The following is a 27980-nucleotide window of genomic DNA, read 5'->3' on the forward strand; positions in this document are numbered from 1 at the left end:
CTTTTCCTGAAACTGTTGGCTGGTCCAGTTGTCACCAGGGCCAGAGATCTGAAAAGCTATCCTTGAGCTTCTAAGTTTCCAGCAGCAGCCCCAGCAGTGCATCAGCAGTGGTAAGGAGCACCGAGAGGCTCATATCCCAGGTCAATGCCCACTCAGAGGACAACAGAGGTGTAGCTCCTGGGAAAATAGTGGGTGTAGGATCCTCCCACAGCCATCTGGAAACAGCCAGATGTGTTGAGGTCAAGAGACCCCAAGTGCCTTATGTCATTTAGGATTTTATTCTCATTTTAACAGTGCTGTTCTGAAAGGTAAATCTGAAAGCAAATACACAAAAATGCTAACACAGAAGGAATATGCATCATTTTGTTAGGGCAATGAAATGATGAGTAATATTTTTTCTCTTATTTTTCAAATTTTTGATAATACAGTTTTAGTACCTCTAAAATGATAATGTTAAAGACATTTTTTAAGTGTGTTTTTTTCTTTACTTTTTGATTAATAGTATTCTATAAATAGCTACAGAAGACATGAACAGACAAAACAACATAGGCCAGATTCTCAAATTCTGGATTTATTTTCCAACAGATTTTTCTGCATTGGATTGGAGAGGAGCTACAACCACATAGCAAGGGCTATATTTACTCACTAAGTCACAAGATTTCAGATGGTGAAGGAAAATGGTTCACAGGAACGGCCTAGAAATAAAGTAGCAATCAAAACTCTCCCCAGTTCCACAAATGCAGAGATCACACTCCCTGTCCAGCGCTCCCACCTCCACCCCATCACCCCACCATCAATCTGTCCAGCTGGGGCGCTACTTCAAGGTTTCCCGGGGCTCCTGTAGCTAGCAATATAGTAGTTGGCCTGTAGGGGCGCTGTGCTCCATCTTGCAATAGGTACTGCTCCTGTCCTTTGAGTTGACAAATCTCAAAAGCCTCCTCTTTCTCCCTCTACATGAAATAAAGGCAGACTTTTTAAAGAAATTTAAAAGTATATTCACCAGAAAGTAGAAGGGAAAACAAGTACAAAATCGTAGAAATAAATGATATAATGGAGAACAGATTCTTTCATTTTAATGTAACTCGAGTCTAGTCACAGATCTACTTTCTGGGAACCCATATTATAGATTTCCTGTCTAAGCCTAGACTGCTGTGGATGTTACTCTGGGCTGCCTTCTCGGCTCCTACAATGTCGGAGAAGAGTCTCGGCCTTCATTCCATCTTCCCTCCTGGGAGCTCCTTGCTGGGTCCAGACAGCGTTTAGCTACCCTGTCCTTTTCTTACTTTTTGGGTGCTTGGTGTCTAGGGAAAGGAGGGTGCTTTTCTCTCGGGCTCAGATTTAAGCCCCCAGATTTAGGACTTTCCATGCCTACTTACTAATAACATCCTCTGCCCTTTCTGTATGTCTGTAAGACCCACCCATCACCCTGTCTTGTCCACTCACTTGAAGCATTTTATTAGGTAAATGTAAAGATTCAGTTTCTCCTATCTAGATGGCAACCTTTACACTCATACTTTCAAGAACATCATAATTTCCATCATTCTAATCTACTAAATAGGTCAGAACCTATCCAACTACATGTCCCCAATTTGTTCAATACAATCACCATACTTAAATCTCTGACCAGGATCTTCCCCTGGTCTCACAAATGGACAAAAGGCCACCACCAGCAGATGGCATTATGGGAGGACACCTCCTGTCTGCTCCCCATCGGGCAAGCAGAAGTCTGTATCCTTATCAATATTTAAAGCTCCCAACCCCCAGCGTTCGCCTTCTCTCCCTTAATTCTTCCTGTTCTTTATCTGAGCGTTGCCTCTGACTGAAAACCCATTTGCAGAACAGAGATAATTGACTCATTCCAAACCCAATGAATGTTCAAGCCGGCCTTGCCTCAGGTTACCCACTCCCCTCTCTCCCGGCTCCTCTCTGGGCCTCCTGGTAGGGCAGTGATCTTACAGCATTCTACTCATTACAGTTTTACAACATCAAAATCCTTTAACCATATAGTAACGATAACACATATACAATCACTCACACATGCTCTTATGGGAAAACAGGCAGCCCTCTCCCTGGTTAGAAAAATATGGGTCTGCACCCCAGCACAGTAAAATCCCAGGATGCCCCAGAATGCAGTTTTGTTTCTTCATGACCATGACGTGTTGTAAAGCACGTCAGCTGCTCCTTGTTGCTGTGCAGATCTCCAAACATCAGGTCACAGAGCAGACGGCAGCGCTGCCTTGCACGGCTGATAGGATTAGGAGATGGTGTTTTGTCAGCCCTGACTGAGTCCCAGACAGCCCCCAGCGTACTCAGGTGAGCTGTGAGGAAGAGTGGATGTGGGGACCATGATGTGTCTCAGCCGTATGGTGCAGACGTTTTGTCTTTGGCAGTGTATTTATATTGTCTTTCTTGTGAAGTTTGCAGTCTGGTTGGGGGCAGGGGTTCCTGTCCACAAAAACCAGTCCTTTATCACCTATCCGGTTTCAGGGATTGGCCCCATATGCCTCACAGGGTTTTTGTGAGGCTCAAATAAGATTATATATGTGAAAGAGCTCTAAAAATACAAAGTTGTGGGCAAATAAAAGGTATGAATCATTTGATTAAAAATTTCACATAAGCACAGAATCAAATCATTTATACCAGATTTGGAGGCATAATTACGTAGACACGTTTCTTTTCCTCCAGGAGGCCTGGGCAGGGATGTTGTTTATAATCTTGAAGGTTTCTAGCCTTCTAAAGCAGCTGATGTTTTCTAAAAACCAGTATGACATTCATTTCTAAAGGAAAAGCCACAAAATTACAAAACCAGATCATAAAATAAGTATGTAAGTAGAAACTGAAAAATGATGCATGGAAGTATTTTAAAGCAGATGAAAGATGAATATAATATACTGTATTAGATTATATCTCTTTGATGGTATAATCCAAACGTTGTAAGACATTCTCTTAATGGCATAAGAAACACTTGAATGAAATTAAAGGCAACATAGATCCTATCATTTGTAAAACTTGCATTTTAGAACAGTGGAAAAACAGGCTTGGGTTCCAAAAGTCCAGAGCTAAGAGGCAGTTGAGCACTAAATCATCAGCCTTTCCCTCCGCAGGGTTGCTATGGTGACAACAGGGAGCCTCTCACCACACAGCCTCTGGCTGCCTGCACTTCTGCAGTAAAAGCTTTCACTGAACACATGTTGAATTTTTTTGGGCACATACCCCATCATCAAATATAAGACATAATGGAGGCAGCTTTCCCTGAGTCATCTTCAGAACAGAAATTGTGCCTGTTCTTTATCCTGTACCAAAGAGCCCCTTATAGGGTTATAGAATTCACTCATTCATGCATCCATTCATTTCACTTATATAATGCGTGCCTACTGTGTGACAGGACCTGTAGTAGGCACAACCTACAATCCCTGGTGATGAGATCTCTGGTGAAGATGGACAAATAAATAGGGAATTTTGATACAAGAGCATAGCAGCTCTCCTGGGGTAAATTAAACACAGGTGTCTTGGAAGTATGTAATGGGGGAATCTGACTCTTCTTAGGGGAGGTTTCCTGGAAGAAGCTGTCTCTAAAATGAAACTTAATGTATCTTTAAGAGTTGAGGAGGATGGGTGGGTGGGATCTAAACAAAGGGACCAGCATGTACAGCAGTCTAGGGGAAAAGGGAGCAGATACCTCCAGAGAACTGAAGATTCTACAGTTTGAGGGGTATCCATTTGTGGAGGAAGGGGGTAGTGAAGGAGGAAAGAAAGGGGGCAGGATACCTGGTAGAAGAGATAGGAGTGGCAAGAAATGAGATTGGAGAGGTAAGATTAGATCATGAAACACCTTTGTGCCACGTTAAGGAGTTTGAACAATAGTTTGGAGGACATCTGGTAAATCATTAACAGGTTTTACTGAAGAATCATGTCTTGATTTGGCTTTTCAGAAAGGCCTTGTGGAAAATTTGAAACACTGGCGAGAAAGGAATAAGAGGCAAAACTGGAAGCAGGACAACTTTAGTTATATCACTATTGCAATAATCTAGGATGTTTATGGATGAGACTTTAAATAAAGATAATGCAGTTGATCAGTGGTCAGAAGTAATCAGTTTCAAGACATTATTACTAGGATAATGTGGGGATCAGTTGGTGGTTTCTGCTACATGGGGACCATGGGAAGTCAAGAATGACTGAGGTTCTGAATTAGATTGCTCCATGGAGGCTGTTTCTGTTATTAGGTCTCCAGATTCAATCCTTGGTTCTCAGTAGGAAACTCAGAAGCACCTTGTTACCTCAATAACAGTTCATTCCTACCTAACAGTATATACCCTCAGGCTCATCATTTTGGAAATATTGAACTGTAGGAATCATGGTGGACCAGCACTTTCCTGAAGTCCACATCTGAGACAACTCTGGGTATAGAAAATATTAGTCATCCCTTCTCCCCAAGTAAAGAATTCTAAGATTATCAACCTCACTGCTTAAGAGGACTAAGTAGATTTAAAAGGCATGAAGGTGTATGGAGCAAAATTTCTTTGGAGGTATAGGAAAAAGACAAGTTGGTTATGCTGATGCTCTAACTTCAGGCTCTCTCTAGATTCATTTGTAGACTTGACAGTTGAAGACTGAGGAAAATGCTGTTTGGAGGGCAAATGGGGATGTTGGTGATTCAAATGATTTTTAGGGATCAGAGTCCTGCCATGTAGGACAGACACTTGGATGTAAGGACAGGCTGTTGCCCACCCACACTGCTACTGAGAATACTTTCCAATTCAGAACAAATGATCTAAGTTATACATGTCGAGTTCCATCACCACATAAGATTTAAGTATGCCAAGTGTAATAATAAAGCAAGGCCCATGATCCAGCTGATGGTCCCTATTCTGAGGCCTCAGTAGGACAGGTTTGGGAATTTTGTTGAATAAATATGTCTGCCTCACAAATCATTTCTCTGCCAGTCATGAAAGAGGCCTCCCCTAATATGGAGTAGACCACCTGGAGGTGACTTACTGCCCTTTGGGAAGTTCTGTTCTGTCAGTTGGGTTCAGCTCTTTTGTGGTCCTCATCTAATCCTCACGACTAACCACTGAGATAGGTATTATAATTATTATCCCTCAATTTCACGAGGATCAACTTGAAGTTCAGAAGGGTCAAGGGTCAGGTGTCATTTGTTCGAAATTGGTGAAGAACTTTCGGCAGAAAGGCACTCAGCTAGAAGGGAGTGGAGTGGTGCCTTGAACCTGGCTTTCTGAGTTCAAGTGCAGGGTCCTTGCTCTCGCAGTGTGCTCGTGGGGCTCATTCCCCGCGGCTGAGGGCAGAGCTGCAGCAAAGGCTGCTCTCGCCCTACTCAGCCTGGCTCCCTGGTCCCTCGGGAACCATCCCGCCACGTTCTTTGCCTGCGGCGTTGTCCTGACAACCCTACGACCTTCTGAAAATTCCCCAAGGAGAACGCAGCCTTTCAGCTCCCGGAACCCAGAAGCTGTGTCAGCCCTGCGGCACTGCCTTGGCTGGGGTCAGGGTCGGGCGGGACCCGCCCAGTGCCTCCCGGGCGAGGTAATTGTGGGGAGCTGCGTGCAGCCTCGGAGAGGGCAGGGAAGGGCCGCGGGGGAGAAACTTTCCCCTTCTCCATGTTGGCTCTCAGGGATGTCGCAGCCTTTCTCAGCTCTTCGATCCGACGTGTACAGCCTTCAAACCCGATACCGGGTACCCCGAAGAGGGCGTCGGGCCCCTCCCAGATGGAGACGTTCGGAGCCTCGCCTGCCCGCTTCCGGACCGGATCAGCAGAGAGGGAGGGACTCCGGGCACTGGGGGGACGTGCCCGTGGCGAAATCGGGCAGGCGGGGCGAACCGAGGCGGGGACCAGCCGTGCCGGGGCGCGCAGGTGAGGGAGGTTGCGGGGCGGGGGAGGCGCCCCGGGAACTGCCGCGGGTGGCGGCGGCGGCGGCAGCAGCACCACGTGTCCGGCCGGGGCGGGGCGGCCGGGCGCGCCTTCGGAGCGGAGCGCTAACAGCGGCAGTGGCGGTGGCGCGTCAGCCCCGCACAGCCGCCCCCCGCGCCCAGCGCCGGCTCAGCGCAGTCTCCTCGCCCCGGTGCACGCAGGTGCCTCCTCCTGGACGGCGGCCGCGGCGGCGCGAGGAGCGGGCGGGCAGCAGCGCGATGGGACCCCTTCGAGAGCCCAAGGTAAGGAGGGCACGTCGTGCGGACACGGGCGGCGGGGTCCCTGGGCGCCGGAGCGACAGGGCTGGTTGCCGCGCGGGGCGAGAAGCAGGCAGGTGCGAGTTGGAGGGCTGGCGATTGGAGTCAGGGCCAACGGGACCGGGGGTGGCGGGACGATGGGGAGACAGGGGGCGTTTGCTCGGGGGATGAGATGGTTAGGTGTTACTAGAGGAACAGATTTGGGAGGGTGACAGGAATATTAAAAAGATTGCCTTTGGAGGGTTCATCCCATCTCCCGAAATTGCGTATTTGGGATCTAGCCCTCAGCGGATGTCCTGGGTGTGTGATGTGATTAAAAGCCATGTGATGTATTGGTGACTGAGAAATAGGGACTCCGGCGCGTCAGCGAGCCAGCGTCGGCTGGGGTCTGCAGTGTGCTAGGCGGGGTGGCTGACGTGTGATACCTGCTGGGTGACGGATGGGCAGCACACACCCAGGGACTGGGTGCGGCGCCCGCTCCTGGGCAGGCTGGATGCCGGAGCGACCGCAGGAGTTCCCGCGGTGGGCTCTGCCTGCAATTCCTGCGCTGTGTGAGCCTCCTAGAGCTGTTTACGTTGGCAGCGACCCTTGCTGGTAAGCGGCGTGGAGAGGAGCAGGAGGTCATGTTTCGAAATAGTGGTGTTACTTAATCCAAAGCCTGTTTTCAGTTGCAGAGGTTGGAGGGAGCATGGAGTGGTTTTTTTTTTTTTTTGGAAAGCGCTCCTCCTAGGAATCCATTTTAATAAGGCAGGGTGGCAGTGACTCTGAAAAGCAGCAGTGGACTGGACTGCAGACCCCTTCTGCTTTTAGATGATGTGCTCTGTTAGCTGAAGCCTCTTCACTTACCTCTTCGAGCCTCAGTGTCCTCATCTGTAAATAGGGACATAAAGTGGCGTTCTCTCGGTGGCCTGCCTTAGAAGAATCAAATGAGACAATGCTTGGGAATGCTCTTTAAAACTGGAAAAAATAGTGCCACGATATTGCTGTGTATGCATTTTTTTTTTAACCAAGGCCTGGCCCTCTGTATTTAATGCTGTGTTTTTAAGAAGAGACAGAACAATTCCTTCCCATGGGTATCCTGTAAGGAAAACAAAAGCTAAACATGATGTAAAAGGTGGAGCCATCTTACCAGGTATTGGATTTTTGTTGGCTTTTCTGTTGGCAACTAGCCTTGTGTACTAGGATATTAATGAATAATTAAGATCCTGGCCAGAAGAGGAGGGATTAGAAAGATAAGGCTGCAGGATCTATCTGGAGAGAATTGTTTGTGGTATAGGGGTCTACTTTGCAACAAGATAGAAAAATAGAAGTCAGATTGTCACCAATAATTAAGGGACAGCAAAATGGAAGTCCAGAGGAAATCAAATAGTGTGCTGAGAGTAATAAAAACCCTTTGAGATAGTGGAAAGCTTGAATGTGACAGAAAAAGCTGGATCCAGGAGGTGAGTCAGAATAGGCAGGGAGTGTAGCATGGCCTTTCTTCCAGTAGGGGGAGAGTGTGTGGGAGTGTGTGTGTATGTGTGTGTGTGCACATCCTTGTTCACATGTGTGCTCTTCAGTAGGTTAGAAGGGTTAGTTCTGTGGATGAATTTGGGGTTCATTTCAGCAACTGAGATAAGGGTTCCTCTGTGAAGATCGACTATTCAGAAATGGGATTTCTTAGAAATTGAGCCCAGAAGGAACGGACTAGAGCTCAGAGGGGGACCCAAGTTTCTTTTTGTTTTCTTTTGGATGTCCCATTGGAGAAGGAGCAGAGAGTGCAGCATCATGAGAAGGAGCTTTCCCGAAGCCGAATTCCCCGTTTGATTCTTCGGCCCCATCTGCCCCAGCAACAGCAAAAAGTGTCCCCAGCCTCAGAGTCTCCCTTCTCTGAGGAAGAGAGCCGAGAGTTCAACCACAGCAGCTCTGGGCGCTCAGCGAGGACCGTTAGCAGCAACAGCTTCTGTTCAGGTACAGTATGAAGTGTGTGCATGACAGGTACATTGTGAATGGACCTGGACGGTGCCCCCAGAGCACCAAGAACTAGATTTCTGTTACTAGGATGAATTGTCTGCCGTTGCACCTTTTTGGCTGTTTGACCTACAAATACAGCAGTTTTATATGGTTTATCCCAATGGAATTTCATACCTGTTTTTATGTTATGTAAATTCTAACTTCTTGTTTCTATGACTGTGTAAACATGTATATATATATGTGTGTGTATATATACATATATATATACACACACACATATATTTTTTGTTGTTGTTAAATCTGGAAAACATATTAGCTTGCATTTTATACTAGCAGCATTGTAAGCCTGTGGGCTGCTATTTATGGAATCCCCAAAGGTAAAACAACTCCTAAATCTCAGTATCAGGGTTGTTTATATTCCAGGACTGGCCTTGGAGTTCTGGTAGAGGGTTGGAATACAGGCTTTGTAATCTTCCAGGCCTGAGCTGGAACCCCTGAATCTGTCACCATTTACAAGCTGTGTGACCTTGGGCAGGTTGTTTTACCTCCTTAAGCCTCAGTTACATCCACAAAATGGGATAACACCTACCTTATAGAGTTGCTGTGAGGTTGAATGACACCACATACCTAAACATACTTCTAGCTCAGTGCCTGCCTGGCTCATAGAAGTGCTTAACAAAGGATGGTTCTTAATATGATGATCTAGGGACATCAGTTTTGGCACACGATTAAGGACGTTTCCCTGAAGTTTGAGCATATTTGGTAAAAGTACAAATCCCTTCATAGCTCTGGAAGGTGCCACCATTATCACTTGACAGAACCTGTTAGGCTTGCTCACTGAAGCATATGACTTAAAAGGACTTGAATTCTTTGAGAAGTTATTAGGAATTTGGATAAAAATTATATGAGTGACAGTCTTATGATTAATAAAGAATGTTTCAGAGTGGATAGTTTTTAGAAGTTCTTTAGGGAAAATGTAATTTTGAAGATTAACCCATTATGAGAAGGGACATGTGAATCAAGATGCTGTGATTAATGCCCTGATTAAACAGGATATATCTCATTATATTTAGTATTGGTAAACTACATTTCATGGATTTTTAAAATGTAACTTTGGATATATTATATACTTCCACGAAAGAACTTCATCTGTAACTTGTATTTTAGAAATACCATGCTGCCTATTTTTTTAAAATTTTTTCCCTGTGTAGCCTTAGATTATCTTCTTGATTCTAAAAAATAATCCTATCAAAATATTATATTTTAATGCTTATTGCTTTTGGAATGATATGAATCTAGTTTAAAATGGAAACCCACTGATGAATTGCTTGATAAGGAAATTGACAAGCTGGAGCAGTTAAGATCCTGAGAAACTAGAGTCATATTTGCAGAATATAATGCTGTTTACTCTCACTCCATTTGGAGCCCAGGAATCACTGGTGGAGTGTGGATGAACCCAGGGGATATCATTTCAAACTGACATAGCGTTGTTTACATAACTCAGATCCACCTTTATTACTGATACTCTCTCCACATAATCATTTTTCAAACCGACTTCAGGGTGAGGAGTGTTATCAGAAAAAAAGAGAAAGCTGATCAAAGCAAAAGAAAGACTCCAAATATAGTTTAGAAAGTATATTTGGCAAACCAATAAAATTATTACTTTGGGTCATGAATCACTCTTTCCAAGACCCATTCTTCGGATCACCACTCCTTCCCAGAAGACCCATCTCCCACTAAGGCCATAATGCTGTACATGAAAATCGAAGGTAGTTATTGATCCTTCTGCCATTAAGGAGCTGAGAATTGAGTAGCAGAAGCATCTAAGGCTGGGTGTCTATAAACCTGCTTTTCCATCTTTAGCCTTGCGTCCTGTCTCCTGATGACATCCCCCTCTGTTCCTGGGCCACACCCTCCCATGTTGGTGATTCCCCAAGGCTTGGGTGGGTGCCTTTTCCTTCTTTGCCTGCCTTTCCTGCAGAGCTCTGCAAGCCTCCTGATGATGCTGAGTGTTGTGCTGACTACAGCTGACAGGAGCAAGGCCCTTGGGGGTGTGTTAATGATGCTTTAGGTCAGTCGATGGATGGAAATAAATGGGTTGGTGCGGTGGGGAGCGTGAAAGCTGCAGGCAGTGTGGTAGAGAGTGTAAGAGTCTAACCAGCAGGGGGAAATAGCTGGTTTTAATCCATCCACTTTAACACTAAGGCCAGGATATGTGTTGATTGCTTAATCATGGCAGTTAAGTCAGAGACCAGGGTACATGCAAATATTACAAAAGCCATCTTCTTCTGCAATAAAACTAAAGTTGTTTAGTGGCATCTGTTACCACCATAGCTTCATAGCCTTACAGTAATCAGTCTGCACTAGCTTGTCTTCTTTATAATCATCCCATTCACTAATGTGAAAGGGGACATGCAGAGTTAGGGGGATTCTTATAATCTGGAGGTGAAATGATAGAGGAAGATGCAATTTAATTTGAAAATTACATTTTAATAGCGGCAAAGCAGAGACTCTTTCTCCAGATCTGTATCAAAGGCATTAATTGTAAAGAGCATCATATGTTCTAAGATATTAAGTTATTAAAAGAAGGATAATATGGTGAGCTTACACAAAGTTAAATTCACTTAATATAAAAGATTACCCTTTATTTTGAGAGTCTGGCTTTTCTATCATTTGTATTATAGCAACAACAACAACAAAAGTCATGATAATGGTTTTGTTCTCCACCGTACCCTCACTTTTTCTTCTAATTATACTGATCTATGAAATTAAAAAACTGGAAACTGTTTTCAAAATGACTTGTCCGTTTTTACTTTTCTCTATTCCTTCCCACTGCCTTCCCCCTTCCTTCCCATGGGAGTCTTGACAAGGAACATTTAATGACTTGATATTCTATATGCTAATTTGTATGTTGTATCTATCTCATTCCAGGAAGGAGTTGTGTGTGACCTTTTGCAATTCATTTGGGGTGTGTCCCCAAAGAGCTCTTCTTTTTTAATAGCTTCTTATTAGCAGAATTTCTTTGAAGATATGCAATTTTTTTTTTGCAATGTACTGCAACATCATTCTCCTGTTAAAAGTCTATTTCATACAGTTTGTATTCATGTTAGTCACTGTCACCTTAGCTGGGTACAGTTAAGTTGATATTGTACAGATGGGAGGCCAGGCCCTATGTTGTGTGCATAGCGAGTAAAACATTGTATATTTTTAAACTGACTAACACTTTCTTTAAAAAAAAGAAATACATAAGGAAGTACAGCTAATAGTAACAAAACACCTGCTTCCATGTCCCCCCTTTTATTTTTAATCACTTTTTAACCAATGTTTTGGCGTAACGTTTCCCTATCTTTTCTCCCCCAAGTCCCCTGCCTGTATTTCTTGTTTTAACATTCCCATGAGAAGTGATAAAACCTATATTTATGATTTGTGTCTTGGGTGCGGCCCACTGCATCTAGGTCTCTATCCATTCTCCCCCCTCTTTTTTTTTTTTTTTTTTTTTTGTTGTTGTTGTTGTTGGTAGTTAATTGTGTTTGCCATCGTACCAGGACTGCAGCCACCATTAGAAAAGCAGATATCCTGGGTGCGTAGGACAGTGACATACATCAGTCACCTGACATGGTTAGCAGCATGCTGGGCATTCTTCTTGGCTTAGTTGAGGCAATAATTGCCCCTTAGAACTGGGAGGCAGATGGATTGCTGTATTTTAAGCTAGTTCTCCTTGGGGTGTCTTGTAAACATGGCAGGTGGAACAAATTATGCGTATAGAACAGTGATTGTTTTATGGGAGACCAGTGATTTCTTGAGCTATTTTCATGTTTCTAATCTGCACACACAGATACATAGGCAGGTTTGTGACTTCACCCATTGAAAACTCTGTACCCAGTCGATACATTCAATGATCAGAATACAAGATTCTTTGCAGTCTAAGCCCGAGTAAGGTGTCTGCAGAAAGTGTTTTGGTGTTTACAGTGGCTGTGAAGAAATCCTTCTGTGAGTGCCCACAACAGAGAGGTAATCTCTGTTGCTGTTTGTGGGAAGAACAATTAAGGCAAATTACAACCTGACTGGTGCTCTGCCCAGCAGGACAACGCCTCCAAAACTCTGCCAGGCCTTGCCAAGCAGAAATACTTTTGCTCTGCTTTTGTCCAGTGAAGGAAACTTGGCATCTGGATAGAGTAAGCCTTTGAACATAATGAACAGAATTGAGATGAACTGCTTAAGGTAAAGTGAGCTGCAATACCAAGTTACAGCACAACTGAATGAGTGCCAGCCTGCTGCAAAGGAAACAAATAAAGACCCTAAGACTTCAGTCTCATTTTAATGAGGATAGGACTTAGGCACAGTTGCATAATATATATTTTAGGTTCTGAGCCGCCTCAGTCACAGAAATAAGTAGCTAATAAAATAGGTTACAAATGAAGGGCACCTGGGCACCATTTCTGTGAGGATGCGGTAACAATTAGGAGGGCAAGAGCGAAATTTTCTTGACAGTTAATTTAAAAAATATACTTAGCACCAGTGACTGTGAAAGTAATCATGATGGAATTGGACCATGCCTGAAAGCAAATGATGGGACTCTGTGTGACAGTCTTTTAGGTTCTAAAATAGTCATCTCTATGACACTGTTTCTGAATTTCAGAGTATAGAGTCCTCAGGAAAATGTGTTTAAAATATGGATGCCTTGGCCACACCATATCATCTCAGAATGGGAGGGCCCAGGAATCTGTATTTTACAGGTTTTCCAGGTGACTTTTAAGTCAGCTGACATCAGCCTCACTGCTTTGTGGTCTGCGTGTGTTTGGGGATTTTACATGAGAAGTGCAAGGGGTGCGCCCAGAGAGGCATCACCAGATGGGTGAGGATCAAGGTGGTGGAGGTGGTGGTCAGCTGGGCTATTCAAAGCCATGGCATCGGACAAGGGAAATGCCTGCACATTTCTTGGGAATTAGAGCTTCTCACTGTTTATTGCTATTCCTATGCCATTAGTCTTAACAATAATATTATTTATATCTGCATAATGGATTTAATTTGTGTTTAAATGGTAGAAACGTAAAAAGAGGAGGAGAAAACATTTTCTTCATTTCTTTTCTTTTTTTAATTTTTTAAATTGTTTTTCTATTACAGTTGTCCTATTTTCCCCCATTGTTCTCCCCTGCCCCCCGCAACGGTCAGTCCCCACCCCGTTGTCCATGTCCATGGGTCATTCATACTAGTTCCTTGACTAGACCCTCCCTCTTCTTTATTTTCTTATATAATGATCTCTGTCTGGATTTACTATTTCAAGCCATGGTTTTTATTTTTTTGCATTTTCTTTCTTGAGTATTAAGATGATTTGGTGAACACCAAAAGTGGGCATACTGGGTACACCATGCATGTACCCTAAACAGCCAGTAGATACACTGAAAGAGAGAGAGAGAGAGAGAGAGAGAGAGAGAGAGAGAGAGAGAGAGAGAGAGAGAGAGAGAGAAACTGGCCTGGGAGAAGCAAGACATTCAGTGTTTTGCGAACTTCCACAGAAATGTATTATCTAATAGTCATTTACTTAATACCCGCTAGGGGTCAGGAATTGTGCCAAGGCTACAAAGATGATAAAACACAGAGATCAGGAACGTCTGTTATTTTACTGCCCTAACCCTGGCACCAAAGTACGTGGAGTGCAGATCTTTGGACGTGATTCCCACATGACTATCTTCACTCTCCTGTCTTGTTTCTTTTCCCTTTTACTCACACCCACTCCACACACACTCCTTCCTTGAAATTTGAGTTTGTTGCTCCATTTATGATCACATTGGCCTCTCACGTTTCATAAGCCCAAGAATTCAAAGAAGTAGCATTAATTAGTGTGGTGGAGTGGATAAGCATGAGCCTTGGCATCAGTGGCCCTGAGTTAAAAGCATGAAATGAGATTAGCAAGGTGGGCAGTTCCGACTGGGAGAGGCTTTGTATGCTGTGCTCAGACCCTGATCTGTAAGATCAAGGATCCATACAGGAATTACAGAGTAGTACTGTAAAGAGTGAGGCTGCCTGGATAGATGATGGGGGAGGGGAGAGGTGTACTCTAGAACTAGGCAGGGTTCAGAGTATCTTCTAGCACTATTCAGAATTTTAAGAACTCAGCTTTTTAACTAAATCTATAGGCAAAGTAGCAGGCATAAATAGTGGGATATGGCTCATGGGCTACCATTGTGCGCTTCATACAGATCTTGCCAAGCCAATTAAAGGTTGTCAGCAGAGAAGAGTTATGACCAGATGTATAATTTAGAAAAATCTTTCCGATTACGTGTTGGACAGTGGATGGGAAGGGCAGGAACTGATGCTGGGGAGCCTGCCTGGTTTGAAGGCCATGGGGAAGCCTAAGTGAAGACTGATAAAATGATGTGTATGAAGATTAGGGGCCAGAGCATGTCAGTCTTAGTCACCAACTGCAAGTGGAAGGGAACAGGGCTGTGTCTCAGTTCCCACTGGATGAGCACAAATGAAGTAGCAGGACTAGGGGGAAGGACGTTGAATCAGGTTGGTGAGCTCAGACTAGGTTTTGTTGCATTTGACGTAAAGGTAAAGGTGTGGAGTGAGGCGGAGTCAGAGGTGTTGGCAGCTAAGTTAGAGGAGTTGATAATCCCGAGGGGAGCCCATGCAGGAGGAATGGAGGACCAAGGCTGGAGGACCAAGGCTAGAGCTCTGAGATAAAGTGAGTGGAGGCAGAACAAGGAAACCAGGGCACCTGAGAACGAGCACTCAGAGAGGACTAGGGGCGGGGGGAGCCAGGAGTGGCAGTGTCTCCAGCCCTCAAGGACAACTTTCAAGAAGAAGGTAGCCAGTAGGGTCAGAGGTCACAGCAGGATTGGGTGTGCACTGAAAAGACTCAGGGAGAAGACCACTAGCTTATCAGGGATCTTAGGCAGGAATAGTCCCAGAGAACTGTGGGCATGGAATCCAAATTGCATCCTGTTGAGAGGTGACAAATAGAGTGCAGATAGCTTTTTTAAAAAGCCTAAGTGGGGTGGGAAAGAGAAAATAGAATAAAAAATAAAAATAAGTGTTGTGCCTGACCAGTGTGACTCAGTTGGTTGGACCACTGTCCTGTGCACTGAAAGGTTATGGGTTCAATTCCAGATCAGAGTGTATACCTAGGTTGAGGGTTTGGTCCCCAGTTGGGGCACATACAGAAGGTAACCAATGGAAGTTTCTGTGTGTGTGTGTGTGTGTGTGTCTTTCTCTCCCTCTCTATTTCTCTCTCTCTCTCTCTCTCTCTCTCTCTCTCTCTCTCTCTCTCTCTCTCTCTCTCTCTTTCTCTTTCTTGCTCCCCCTTTACCTCCCCCCCATCTCTCTGGGATCAACAAATATTTTTTAAAAATTAAAGTGTTGCATGTATAGTAATGATATAGTTTTAGCAAATTATAAGTATCTTGTTAAGTAGAGAAAGAGACATTGGAAATAGTAGAGAAGTGATAACTTTGTGATGAGACTGGGGTAGACCAAAAAAGATATATAAGGAAGAAAGGCTGGATGTGAATGCAACAATGCAAGAGTTAGGGGCACCAACCCCCGTGCAGATTAGTTATGTGTGTGACTTATTTAATTACCTGACTCCCCAGAAGACTGCTGACTATAAGCTCCATGAGGGCAGGAACACTATAGTTACCTGCATCATACATGACATGTAGTCATTACTTAATAAGTACTTGGTGGAATTTGGTAAAAGGCATAACTATCAGAATAAGACAAGTGATGTATTTTCATTCATTCAAGAGAATCTACTGAGAGTAGAAAACTATCTTAATAGTTGGGGAAATAAAACAGCTTAGAACCATACCCACTACTCAATTTAATAGGCTTATTAAATGAAGGAAACATGCCTGCCCTGAGAAGTTCCTGTCAAGCAAAAAATAATAATCTCCATGATAGAACCATGGGTAGTATGGGAGGCTGAAAGAGAAATCTCTTGCTAAGAAAATCAGAAAATCCTTCACTGAAGAGTTGGCACTTGAAAACCATGAGAAACATCAGCAGCCCAGTTTAAAGTCAAGAAGGAATTTTGCACAAAGCCACATACCCACTTTCCCAGGACTCTCACTTGACACTAGCCACCACCCCACCTTACACCCCAGGTGCTTTTTACCCTGAGAAAGCTCCCATCTCTCCTCCCAGGGCCCCAGGGAGACTCGGGCACTTCAGGTATGCAGGACGGCTGGGTGCGTCTCTGCGGTCAGGTGGCTTTGCTGGCTCCCGGGCCTGGGAACTGCCCCCAAACCTCCCTGCTGCTCAGAATGGCTGCTTCCTGCTTTCGAGACACGATCTAGCCCGTCCTCTGTCAGAGCGGAGCATGAGTCCTGACCCAGCCGCTCCTCACATCACTGGACAGCCTTCGTCACATCCAGGTGCTCCCCTGTACTGGGTTTCACTTTCTGCTCCAAGAGGCCAGTCACCTGAGGTTGACTGTGTCCCAGTGACACCAGTGCCCATCGGGTGGGCTCGCCCAGCACTCACCCCATCCTGTAGGAACACATCCTTCCACTCTTCCCCTCTGAGGAGTTGTCCTGGCTCCTCGCTCCTGGCTGGCTGTCATTGTCCTACCCGCTTTGGTGAGGGTGGCTGTGCAGGTAGGGTCCCTCTTAGACGCTGACCTAGCCTGCAGAATTCTTGAGTCCCAGCAGAGCCTGACCTCCCCTTATGTGTGTTCTTAGGCGTTTCTTTAATGCTTTACTATACATTTTTTAATTTATTTTTCTTTCTTTTATTTTTTGGTTTTTCAATTACAGTTGTCCCATTTTCCCCCATTGCTCTCCCCCACCCAGCCAACCCCTTCTCCCGCAGTCATATCCCTCCCCGTTGCCCGTATCCATGAGTCATTTATACACGTTCTTTGACTAAACCCTTCCCTTACTTATCCCCCTTCTCTCCCTCCCCCCTCCCCCCCATTGACTGCTATTCTGCTCTTTGTTCTATTTAGTTCATTTGTTTCTGTTGTTCTTTAGTTTCCTGTGTTAGGTGAGATCATATGGTGTTTTGCTTTCTTTGCCTGGCTTATTTCACTAAGCATAATTCTCTCTAGTTCCATCCATGTTGTTGCAAATGGCAGGAGTTCCTTCTTTCTTTCTGCTACATAGTATTCCATTGTGTAAATGTACCACAGTTTTTTGATCCACTCATTTACAGATGGGCACTTAGGCTGTTTACAGCACTTAGCTATTGTAAACAGTGCTGCTAGACATGTGCAAACACATGTCAGAGCAGAGGTCATCCCATGTATAGGATTTATTCTGTTCTGCTTTTTGCCAAAGTGAGATTGTGCTCTATTAGTCTGTGATCCTTTCTGTTCATTTGTTAAGTAAATACTTATTGAACACCTGCTGTGGGCAAGGGACCAATCCTAGGAGGTGCCTAGAGGGATGAACAGTACTGACAAGACTCCTGCCCAGGAATGTGTATTGCAGACAGTCCCTGTCCCTGTCATTGCATGCCAGTGCACGCCAGCCCCCATTCATTGCTGTGACAACATATATTCTGCTCTCCAGAAGGCCATTGTTTATTCAGCCATTCTTCTGCGGATGGACATGTAGCCTGTGAGGCGAACTTTCAAAATTCAGAAGTTTATTTCATGAATATCACTAGACTCAGACTGTTGCTGAGCAGTATTCCCTCTTTCTCTCCTCTTGTTTTATTTTTCTAAAAAAAAAAAGAAGTAAATGCCATGATGCACATATATGACCTAAAACAAGTCGTCTTTTTTTCCAAATAGAAAAAACACAAATGTAGCAATTACACAGACTGTGTAATAAGCACTGTCTTTTCCTTAGCATCCTTCTGTTTTTAGCCTTCTTGACCATCGTTATCTTCAGATACTCCATGTGAGAAAAACAGAAGGAAGGGGGGATATTTACATTGCTATCGGGGAGCTAACTGTAACTCAGGTGTCCTTAGGGTGGTCTGGAGTTTCCTGGTTGTAAAGTTTGCAGGAGAATAAGAGATAGCTTTTTGGTGCCTGTCTCTGTCTCTCTGTCTTTTCTTTCCTTCCTGTGTCTCCAGTTCTCCCTGCCTCTCCCTCTCCCTCTTCTCCATTTTCTCCTGCCAAGGAACCTAAAAACAAACAAAAAGCGGAGTCTTTGAAAAGCCATGGCTTGGAATCTACAAATAAACTCACATAGCTAAGGAGAAAGAAAGTCAGAAGTATTGGCAACATGCTTATTTGGGAACGGTTATGTTCTATGAAAGAAAGAGCAAGAGAGACTGAAGCTTGAGCCCCCCACCACGCCGGGCTCACCTGTCTCTGGCAAGGATAGAGCTGCCCTGTTCCCCAAATTCAGCACCAGCAACGCCCTCCCTAAAACTATGTAAATTTCTTACTCACACTACATCACATATTTGGACCAAGATATTTTTTCCTGTACAGATTGCTTCTCCTTGGGCTGCTAATGTAAATCAAGCAACCTGACAGACGCTTGGTAGAAAACCGAGGAGACAGCCTTGTTTCAGAGTGAGCACTGAGTTCTAGCGAGAAATGGAGACCCGCCTCACTTCCTTCCCTCACTTTACTTCCTCTTTTACTGCCCTGGGGGCCGGGGGAGAGGAGGGCTGCGCCAGAATGACTTACGGGAGCACTCAAAGCTTCCAACTAGCTCAGAAATTCCAGGAATGTTTGTATGTGAAATGATTATTTTGTCTCCAAGAAACCAGGGAGATGTTCATAAAATAATTGCTTCACTCTCCACTGTACGTTTATAGACATCGCTTGCATGTCTTACTGAAGGTGCTTTAGTTGGGTTGGCATCAGCAGCCCACAGACGCTTGTTGCCATCCGCACACACATAGGCCCAAGTATGTGCATCTTTTGAATAAAACGAGCTCCCTTTGACCCCTCATCAGCTTGCACATGCCACCTGATTTCTCTGCTCCTCTTCACAGCAAAACTTCTCCAAAATCCTGACTCCAGTTTGCCCTTGTTAAGCAGGTGAGTGACCGCATGGGCAACTCTACCATTCTCTTGTCTGCCTTCATTTCCCTTGACTTCTCAACAGCAGTCAGCATAATTGAACAAGCTCCTGTCTTGGCAAAGATTTTTCTCCTTGGCTCCTCTGATCCCACCCCTCTGAGCATTCCTTCTGTCTCTCAGGTCACTCCTAAGTCCTCTTTGTTGGTTTCACCACCATCTCCTTGTGTCCACAATGTCATAGTGCCCCAGGTTACAATCCTCAGCCCTCTTCTCTTCCCGCCCTCCCCGAGGGCTCCCACCTACAAACCCCTCACCTGTAGGGTAGTGAGGCTTCCCACCCTCTCCCTTGAGCTTCAGGCTCCCACATCCAACTGCCTATTTGCTCTCTCCAAATCAGTGGATAATGTGCACCTCAGATTTAACATCAAAAATGGAAGTCTTGATTTCACTCCCTGCACACACATTTTTCTCTAGCTCAGAAATGGCCACCATATTCCTTGTTGTTTAAGCAAAGAATTTAGAAGACATTCTTGATCCCTTCCTATTTTTCATGGCCAGAAATAAATGCTTTCAATTCTTTTTTAAAAATCCTTCCCAAATCCACCTACTTTTCTCAATTTTCAGTACTACGTCCCTAGTCAAACCACCATGGTCTCACATCTCTGCTATGGCAGCGGCTTCCTCACGGGTTAATTGGCTTCTGCTCTCATTCTGTTTGATTCCTGTCGTTGCCCTGCCTCTTACTGCCTGTGACCTCAGCAGGTGGTTTAAATGCTAGTGCTGGTATTATAAGTCCTCTGCACAGCAGGATATTTGTGCCGATCTTAAGGGGATATTAGATTAAATTAATTAAGTTTTATATTAAATGTTTAGAACATACCTGGTCAGTAGGCACTCAGTAAATATTGGCTAGATATATCATCACTAATGCAGTCTGTGCTCCATCAACCTAATTGTTGTCATCTGCTTAATGCATCCTATGGCTTTCACTGCACTTAAGATACACTTCGGATTCCTGGCCCTCAGTCGTGTACGCACTCAGACTTCTACATCCCTTCAGCCTCATTATCAATCCCTTTCTCCCCATCAGCCTTCCTGGACTCCTTTCAGTTTCCCCAATGCACCCAATTCTGTGCTGTTCCCCCTGCCTGGAGTTCTTTCCCCCGCCTTTTCCATGACGGGTTTCTTCTCCTGTTTTGGCCTCAGCTCAGATGACCTCTTCCGGGCCTTCCTTGACAACTGATCTAATAAAATATCTTCCCACCTCCCACCTAGTTAGTATTTATAATATCACCCAATTTGATTCATTCACAGTATATCACAATCAAAATATATCTTCAATTTGTATTTTTCTTTTTTTTTTTACTTATTCATTAAGTGTCTCAGCCACTAGAATGTGAACTCCTTGAGGACAAGAATCTTAGGGTCTTGATAATTACTACATTTCTAATATTGAGAGACTCCCTGGAACACAATAGGAAATCAGTAATTATCTGTGGAAAGGATAGATGGATGGATGAACAGATAGATAGGTAGATAGATCAATGAGATTCTTACACTTCAACATTGGCAATTGGGTAGTAATACATTGTACAGTACTGAAGCAAAATTAGAGTAGAGCCTTGTAGACTTGTGAATTCTCACTCCAAAGACATGCTAAAATTAATAAAAGAAGAGAAGTTTAAATTTTGCTATTGGAAACCTAAAATGCAAAATCATTTGAACAGTAATCATTATATGGTTACTGGGTTAAAGCATGAATATTGGAAATTGGAAACATCTAGAAAGAGTTTCTTGCCTCAGATGTTTGTGGTCTGCTTATTATGGGATGGCTTCTTCTTAACAGCCTCCTTGGTCTGTTTTTAATTTGAGCATTCCCAGAATTGCTGCTGTTTCCTCTTGGAACAAGCATGTATAGAAAATTTTAGAAAACAGTGAGTTTGTGGTAGTTAGAAAAACAAGGACTTTATAAAGTTTAGACAAACCTGAGTTTGAATCTTGAGTCAATTACTTCGTAGATGTGTGACTGAAATTCTTAACCTCTCTGGGCCTCAGTTTTCCCCCCTATAAATTAAGATATTATTAAATTATATCATAAAAAATAGTGTTCTTGCCACATGATAACTACTTAATAAATGTTCCTTTTCTTACCTTACCTGTATTCAGTGCATTTGAATACTTTTCTTACCTCTTTTCAGTGCATTTGAATGGTTTGTGGTATTTCACTGGGTTCAGATTAATGATGAGTTTAAGCTGTGACATTTTATTTGTCCTCATCAGACTATCTTTAAAAATGTCAGTGCCTAAAGCAGTAAGAATAATAACACTCATAGCAGTATCTGGCATGTAGTAGATATTCAATGAGTAGTTGAATGGATGAATAAGTAGTCTGTAAACACTTCTGTCATTCATGACGATCAACTAAATTTCCATAGTTTTAAGTAATGTTTCCTTAAAATAGCAATGATGTTAACTCCAAATATGCAACTGAACATTGAATAGCATCGAACCATAACTGAATGTTTCAAGACATTATGGCACAAAACCACATTTTCCTCCGCCTGCTATTATTTTTAATTATGTCTTCTGGAATTATTTAGTTCAGCAATGAGCCTTTGAGACTTAAATTCAAAAGTGAAGCAAATACAGACAAATGAGCTCTGAGATCTAAATTAGAAAATTTAGAACCAAAAGTTTGAGAGAAGTTTCTTTGATTTTGAAGAAATATTTTATTTGTAATCTTTAGAACCTAGTGTTTTATTCTTGAATAGAATTGATGTAAGGAGAGTAAACAGGGGCTTAGTCATCATAATTGCCACCAAATGTGCTTTGTAGCCCTGGAAGTTAAGCATTCTAGTTAAATATTAGAAAATTATATAACACACACTTTGGACAATCCTAATATTTTGAAATGTAGATTAATATATATGTGTGTGTATATAGATATTTATGTTCACTTTGCAAAAGATATTCATTGCTTTCAAAATTTTATCAGGAAAACATTGCACAGTAATATGGAGAGAAAAATGTCTTCAAAAATTAAAAAAAATTTACCATCTAACCTCATACTACATTTTCAAATGAATTCCAAAAGGACTTAATTTAAATGAAAAGTTAAGCTCTATAAGTATAGACTAAAGAATAAGTAAATATTTAAATGATCTTGGAGTAAAGAAAAACAGTCTAAGGATTAAAACATTAGAAGAAAACAAAAAATATAGAGAGATTTGACAACTAGAAATAAAAAATGTTTGAAAGTCAAAAACATAAAGTACAAAACAAACAACAAACTGGATGAGATATGACAAAAGGTTCATGCCTGTCATATACAAGAATTTCTGACAGGTCAAGAAGAAATCCTCAAACACTTTAATAGAAAAATTGTGAAAGGACATGAACAATTCATAGAATAAGTAAAAAGCCTATGAACATATGAAAAACAGTAAGCCTCACAGATAACTAAATACATGCAAATGAAGATGTCAAAAATATATTTTCCATTATTGGCAAAAATGCAAGCAAAAATAGTATCCAATACTGTCAAGAATTTAATAAATGGGATACTCTCATAATAATAATATAGGAATATAAGTTGTCTCAAAGTTTTTGGAAGACATAATAATTCCACTAATTTTAGAGGTAAATCATTTCAGATGATAAAAAATTTGACCAAATAATTCTCTGTAAAAATGTTATTAAAGCAATTTTAATAATAGCAACAAAATTAAAAACAACCCAAAGTATCCCAGAAGGAATTGATTTTCTTTAAATTTTATGTTTGCATCTATTTTAAAGTTACTCATTTAATGATTTTGAAAAATTAAATAAAATATTTTCAGACTTTGTAAGCTGTACTTAGAAGCAGAGAGAATACTGCAGTGAACCCCAAAATGCTGCTTATTTACATTATCCACATTATCACAAGGCATTATCACATTTGCTACATCTATCCTCTTTTTCTTTTCTTTTTTTCCTTTGCTGAAGCATTCTAAAACAGATCTCCAGACATCATGTCATCTTATGTCTATCTACATACCTCAGCAAGCATTCATGTCTTTAAAAAAAAAATGGACATTTTCCTACATAATCATAGTGCCATTTTCACTACTAATGCAATTACCATAATTCCTTGGAATGACAGAGAACATTGAAATAGCTCCAATTGTCTCAAAGTGTCTGTTCCTCATGGTATCATTAAGACAAGAGGCCGACAGACTTTTTCTGTACAGGACCAGAGAGTAAATATTTTTGCTTTTGGTGGCCAGATGATCTCTGTCACAATTGTTCAACTCTGCCACCATAAACTCGAAAACCACAGTAAACATCACATAAAAGAGTGGGCATGGCTGTGTCCAGTAACATTTTATTTACGAAAGCAGGCTGTGAACGAGGATGGGCCTGCAGGCTGCAGTTTGCCAAGCCCTGACTTAATTCATGACTCTGTTCTTCATTTATTCTATAAGGTAGACAGCACCTTTAAAAGTCAAATAGAGTCAGGGGTAATTTTTTGCAGCAAGAATACTTTATGGAGAGTGTTGTGTGCTTCATCTCTCATCCCATCAGAAGGTACGTGTCTGCTGTCTTACTGTTGATGATGCTAAGAATACCTAATGGGCACTGATCCTTCTCTACCAATTATGCTTGTTGCCTAGATAATTTAATTGGAAATAATTACAAAATAGTAACTTCTTTTGTTTCTATTACTCCATCTTTCATTAAGGAAGGAAGGAATTTTTTTAAAAAAACACAAAGAAGCATGCCTGCGCTGTAAGGAAGAATTTTATTTCAATATACTGAAATATAGTTTGTATAGGAACAGTTTTTATAACTGGAATATATGCTTATTTTTCCTTCCTTTTAATTATCAAATTTCAACATAAAGAATTGGTCCCTGGGTCACTTCCAGTGATTTCTAGTAGGTTGAAATTCTTGTGGGTGAAAGGGATATTTTTCTCTCTCTTCAGTTTTGCTTTATTATATGACTGTGAACTCATAGATTTTTTAAAATATCCAATAGTTATCAGTCAGTTGCATTTATTCTTCTTTTTTATGCTTGATTTATTCCCTCTTTAGCCAACTGAGGCCCCTTTGAGTCGGCTCTTCTTAGTCTTTAGTAGCTTTTTTTCTAGCCTAACAAGTTCCAGGGAGACATTTTCAGTAACGGAGTAATGAAACTCTCTATAATTTATGTTAAAATTTTAACAAAACAAAAAGCAAGCAATCAGATCTACCATATATATTTAAGAAAAGATCAGTAAGAAATATGCCAAATTGTTAAATATTTTGTCGTTGGCAGTACAATTATAAGAAAATACTATTTCTTTATATTTTCTTAGCTTTTTGTAGTTCTCTGCATGCCAGATTTTCCACAATGAGAGTTATTACTTTTATAATAAAATATTAAGTTAAATTTTTAATAACCCAAACAGATTCTCTTTATTGGTAAGTTATTTTAGTGCATTTAAGGTAAGATTCAAATTATTTTAAAAGATACTTATACACACCATTTTTAGAACTGTAAGTGGATAATTAATAATTACCTCCCATATTTTTAAAGAGCTATAATGTATGCAAAGAGGAAAAATAGATAAACAGTTGTATAACAAAGTCTAGGCTACAAAATTATAATCAATGCTGTTTCTCCCATTTGTCTTTAAAGACCTTAACATTTTTTTCCTTACCAACAAGTTGGAAACCAGTTAGTAGGTATAGTTCTTAGAGCACTTTAGTTAGGCCTCAACTTCCAGCAGTCCCTGGATCTGGGAATATTCTTTCTACTATTTTCAATCCTGTATGTTGAAAGGTTCAAAGCAAATGAACAAGGACAACAACAAAAGAACCTGTCCCTTAATGTAAATCAAGGAGGATATATAAACGAGTGTCCTCCTCTGTAGATTGCAGTCACTTAGATGTGGCCTTGACAAGGGTCACTGTTACCTGAGTTTCACCAGTGGCCATCCTGGGCCCTTATAAATGGGATTTTAAATTGTTGACCCCATGAAGAAATCCTCCTGTATTTTAAAATGGATCACACACTGTGTAAAGCATGGAACATGGTTCCGGTGTGTATGTGTCTGTAATGGAGTTATACTTGCCATGAATAATAGGGAAAGAAGTGTAAAATCCCAACAATATAAGACCTGGTGTGGGAGTGTGCAGGCACACACGCTTCTTTGTGTTTTAAAAGATAAATTGCTCCCTCTCCAATGAAGACCGCCTTCTACACGCTCTTCCTACAGTCCTTGGAGCAAGGCCTCCCTTATGCCAAAACCAAACTAAAATATTCTTACTTTTCTCTGGTATTCTTCTGAAAATTTGTGGCACCCCATAATTTGGGGGTAGATCATTCAGGATTTCTGCCATTTCCTGCCCAGAAATGGTTTCCTCCTAGAATCATAGTAGAAGTTTTTGTCGTTGATAATTTCTTTATACTAACATAACTAATAAAAGCTATAATTATAAATACTGCACTTATAAATCTGTGTATGCCACAGGGCAGATTCAGGAGTCATGGGTAGCCGCAGGAAACAGAAGAGGTACTCAAAGAGTTTAACCAAAGCAGGTTTAATAAATAAATCTCTTTAACATGTGTTTGGTCCACATGTAGTTTAGCACATAATAAGATTGGATATGCACAGCCAAAGAACATACATGGTCTTCACTATTCTTAGAATGTTTGAGTAAATGTGAATGAAGAATATCGTATATAGAATTTTGGAAAGGGGAATTATCTTTAACTGGACAGGTGATCTGCTTCCCGCTGGGACAATGAAGTTAAAAGGAGGAGGAGGAAGAAGAGGAGAGAGGGAGAGCAGAGAAGGGGCCTTAAACATGACTTGCTGAGAAAACCCACCATTTCTTTAGTGTTGCACAGAGGAAAATACCTTGGGTACTGTAGGGGGCGAGATGGCTCTCTGGCATATGAAGCTCTGTTGCCTTTGCTCTGGTCTTACTCTGCATAACTTGAAGTGCACTCTCTAGAGTAGGAAAATTAATGGCTCCACCCTTTCCAAAACTAGATTCCTTTGTTCGTGTTAGTCCCATTAGATGGAACAGGTAAATGTTCCAGCTTCTCCGATAACTCACAAATTTCCATGGATATGGATTTGCCTTAATGGGCTTGCCAATTTATGGTAAATGTCACTTGCATTTTGGCTTATTTTTAAGTTCCATCAGTATGGGGACTGGATATAATGCCTGTGGACTATTGCAGTGCCAAGGCTTGATACATACGTGTTTAACCAATGAAAAATAATGTCTTATATTCCTATCATTTCTTCTTCAATATGAAGCACAGTATTAGACAGGTAAGAGATGTTGGGGGAACACTAGTTTATGTAATGGTTCAAATGCTGTCTGAGATAACTAAAGTCAAACATGTATTTAGATATTCATCTTCTCAATACCTATCCCTGGAGATACTGGCTGTACATATTAGTGATGGGTGAGGCACACACTCCAGGTGAAAAATTGCCCCTGTCTTTCCTAAACTGCTACGACTATAAATAATTTCAGCCCCCAATTTTTAATAAGATCCTAGCACTTAACCTTTGAAACTACTAGTACTGAAGACGTGGTGTGTACATAGCCTTTCTTATTAACTTTAGTAAAATGATAATAGAACCAAACAAACACATTTGTTTTCTATTTATTTAAAGTATAATGTTGACAGTGTTTCTCAATACTGGAAAATGATTAATGTCCCTTTGAGTCTGAGAGTTTTCAAGAAAAACAGTTATTTTTTTAGGGTGGAGAATCTGAAGCACAGACTTTTATTTATTTGGATTGTCTCTCTTTCAAAAGAAGGATTTATGGAACTGACTCATAAGAGAATAATTTTCAAGGCAAGAGGTAATTTTGAATAATTAGCCCTCCTTTTGGGGGGCTTCGCTGCTTTGTGATAAGAATCTAGAAAGAGAGACTCTCCCAAGGCAGGGGGCAGGCCTGCTGCACCTTCTCAAGGCTGGGGTCTGTTTGAGTCATTAGCAGCTTTTCGCCTTTAGAGAGGAGCTCCGGTTTCTTTGGGGTGAAGCACGGGCCATTCAAATGTAAGAGAAAGGCAGAGATGATGAGTGAAGAAATAACTGAGCCATAGCAGCCAAGAAGGGTTCTCCTCCCTCTGTGATTCAGGGCCCGTTTCTTCCAGAGTTCACGAAGAACATAGCACATTGAGAGGACCAGCAAGGACAGTAAGCGTGAACAATGCACTAGGAACCATTCACTTCTAGAAATGGACTATTGAGGTCCTATGTACGCTAATATGCCCAAAGTCAAAGAAGGATATTAGGAGAACTAAATCATTTTACCAGTGCCAAGCTCACTTGTTCTAGCAACTGGGATATTTCATAAGAAAAATGGAGATAAAGGCCAAAAATGAAGCCATGGCTGTTCTTTTTTAGATGGATTCTAAATTTAGGCAATCAATATGTTTTATTCAGGCTTAGTTCTATTTCTGCCTTTACTCAATTTATCAAGTTTAAGATAAGTGACAAATTATTTTTAGTTCCTTTAAAATTCATAAAAATATAACAGTTCTCTAAAAGTTATTCATACTAAATATCTATTCGTTTCTTTGTCTAACTAGTTTCTAAAGTAACTGCATTAAAATATTTTTGTATAACAAAGATATATTTAGTAATGAAGATTACCACTAATTGATTAGTTTGAGTGGACATACTTTTAAGTAATATTGATCTGCATTAAGTTCCCATACAGTTTTCCTCATTAAAGTATAAATGAAGTAACCAATCATCATAAATATTTAATATGGAAAGCACTTATAGAAATCAGCGATACAGCATTTCCTGTTTGCTTACGAAGCATCTACACAGGTCACTTTACATCATGCATACATACATTTTTTTATCCTCACCCGAGGACATTTTTTCACTGCTTATATAGAGACAGAAAGAGGGTG

At 41.7% G+C, this 27980-nt stretch overlaps 1 protein-coding gene across 4 annotated transcripts in view; it reads left to right on the forward strand.

Moving 5' to 3' along the window:
• Window positions 1-27980, forward strand: part of SYBU (syntabulin) — a 108352-nt gene that overhangs the window by 30751 nt on the left and 49621 nt on the right. The window contains exons 1-3 of one of the 4 annotated variants that reach the window (XM_090283436.1): window positions 2220-2313; window positions 6085-6165; window positions 7926-8130. In XM_090283436.1, coding sequence (XP_090139562.1) covers window positions 6142-6165; window positions 7926-8130 — 229 coding nt within the window. In that variant the 5' untranslated portion in view covers window positions 2220-2313; window positions 6085-6141. Of the gene's footprint in view, window positions 1-2219; window positions 2314-5463; window positions 5867-5990; window positions 6166-7925; window positions 8131-27980 lie in introns of those variants that run through there. The other 3 variants (XM_090283438.1, XM_090283437.1, XM_090283439.1) reach the window with 3 other exon arrangements.

Source organism: Furipterus horrens, unplaced genomic scaffold, assembly GCF_987537825.1.
Source record: "Furipterus horrens unplaced genomic scaffold, mFurHor1.1.pri manual_scaffold_7, whole genome shotgun sequence".
Lineage (NCBI taxonomy): Eukaryota > Metazoa > Chordata > Mammalia > Chiroptera > Furipteridae > Furipterus > Furipterus horrens.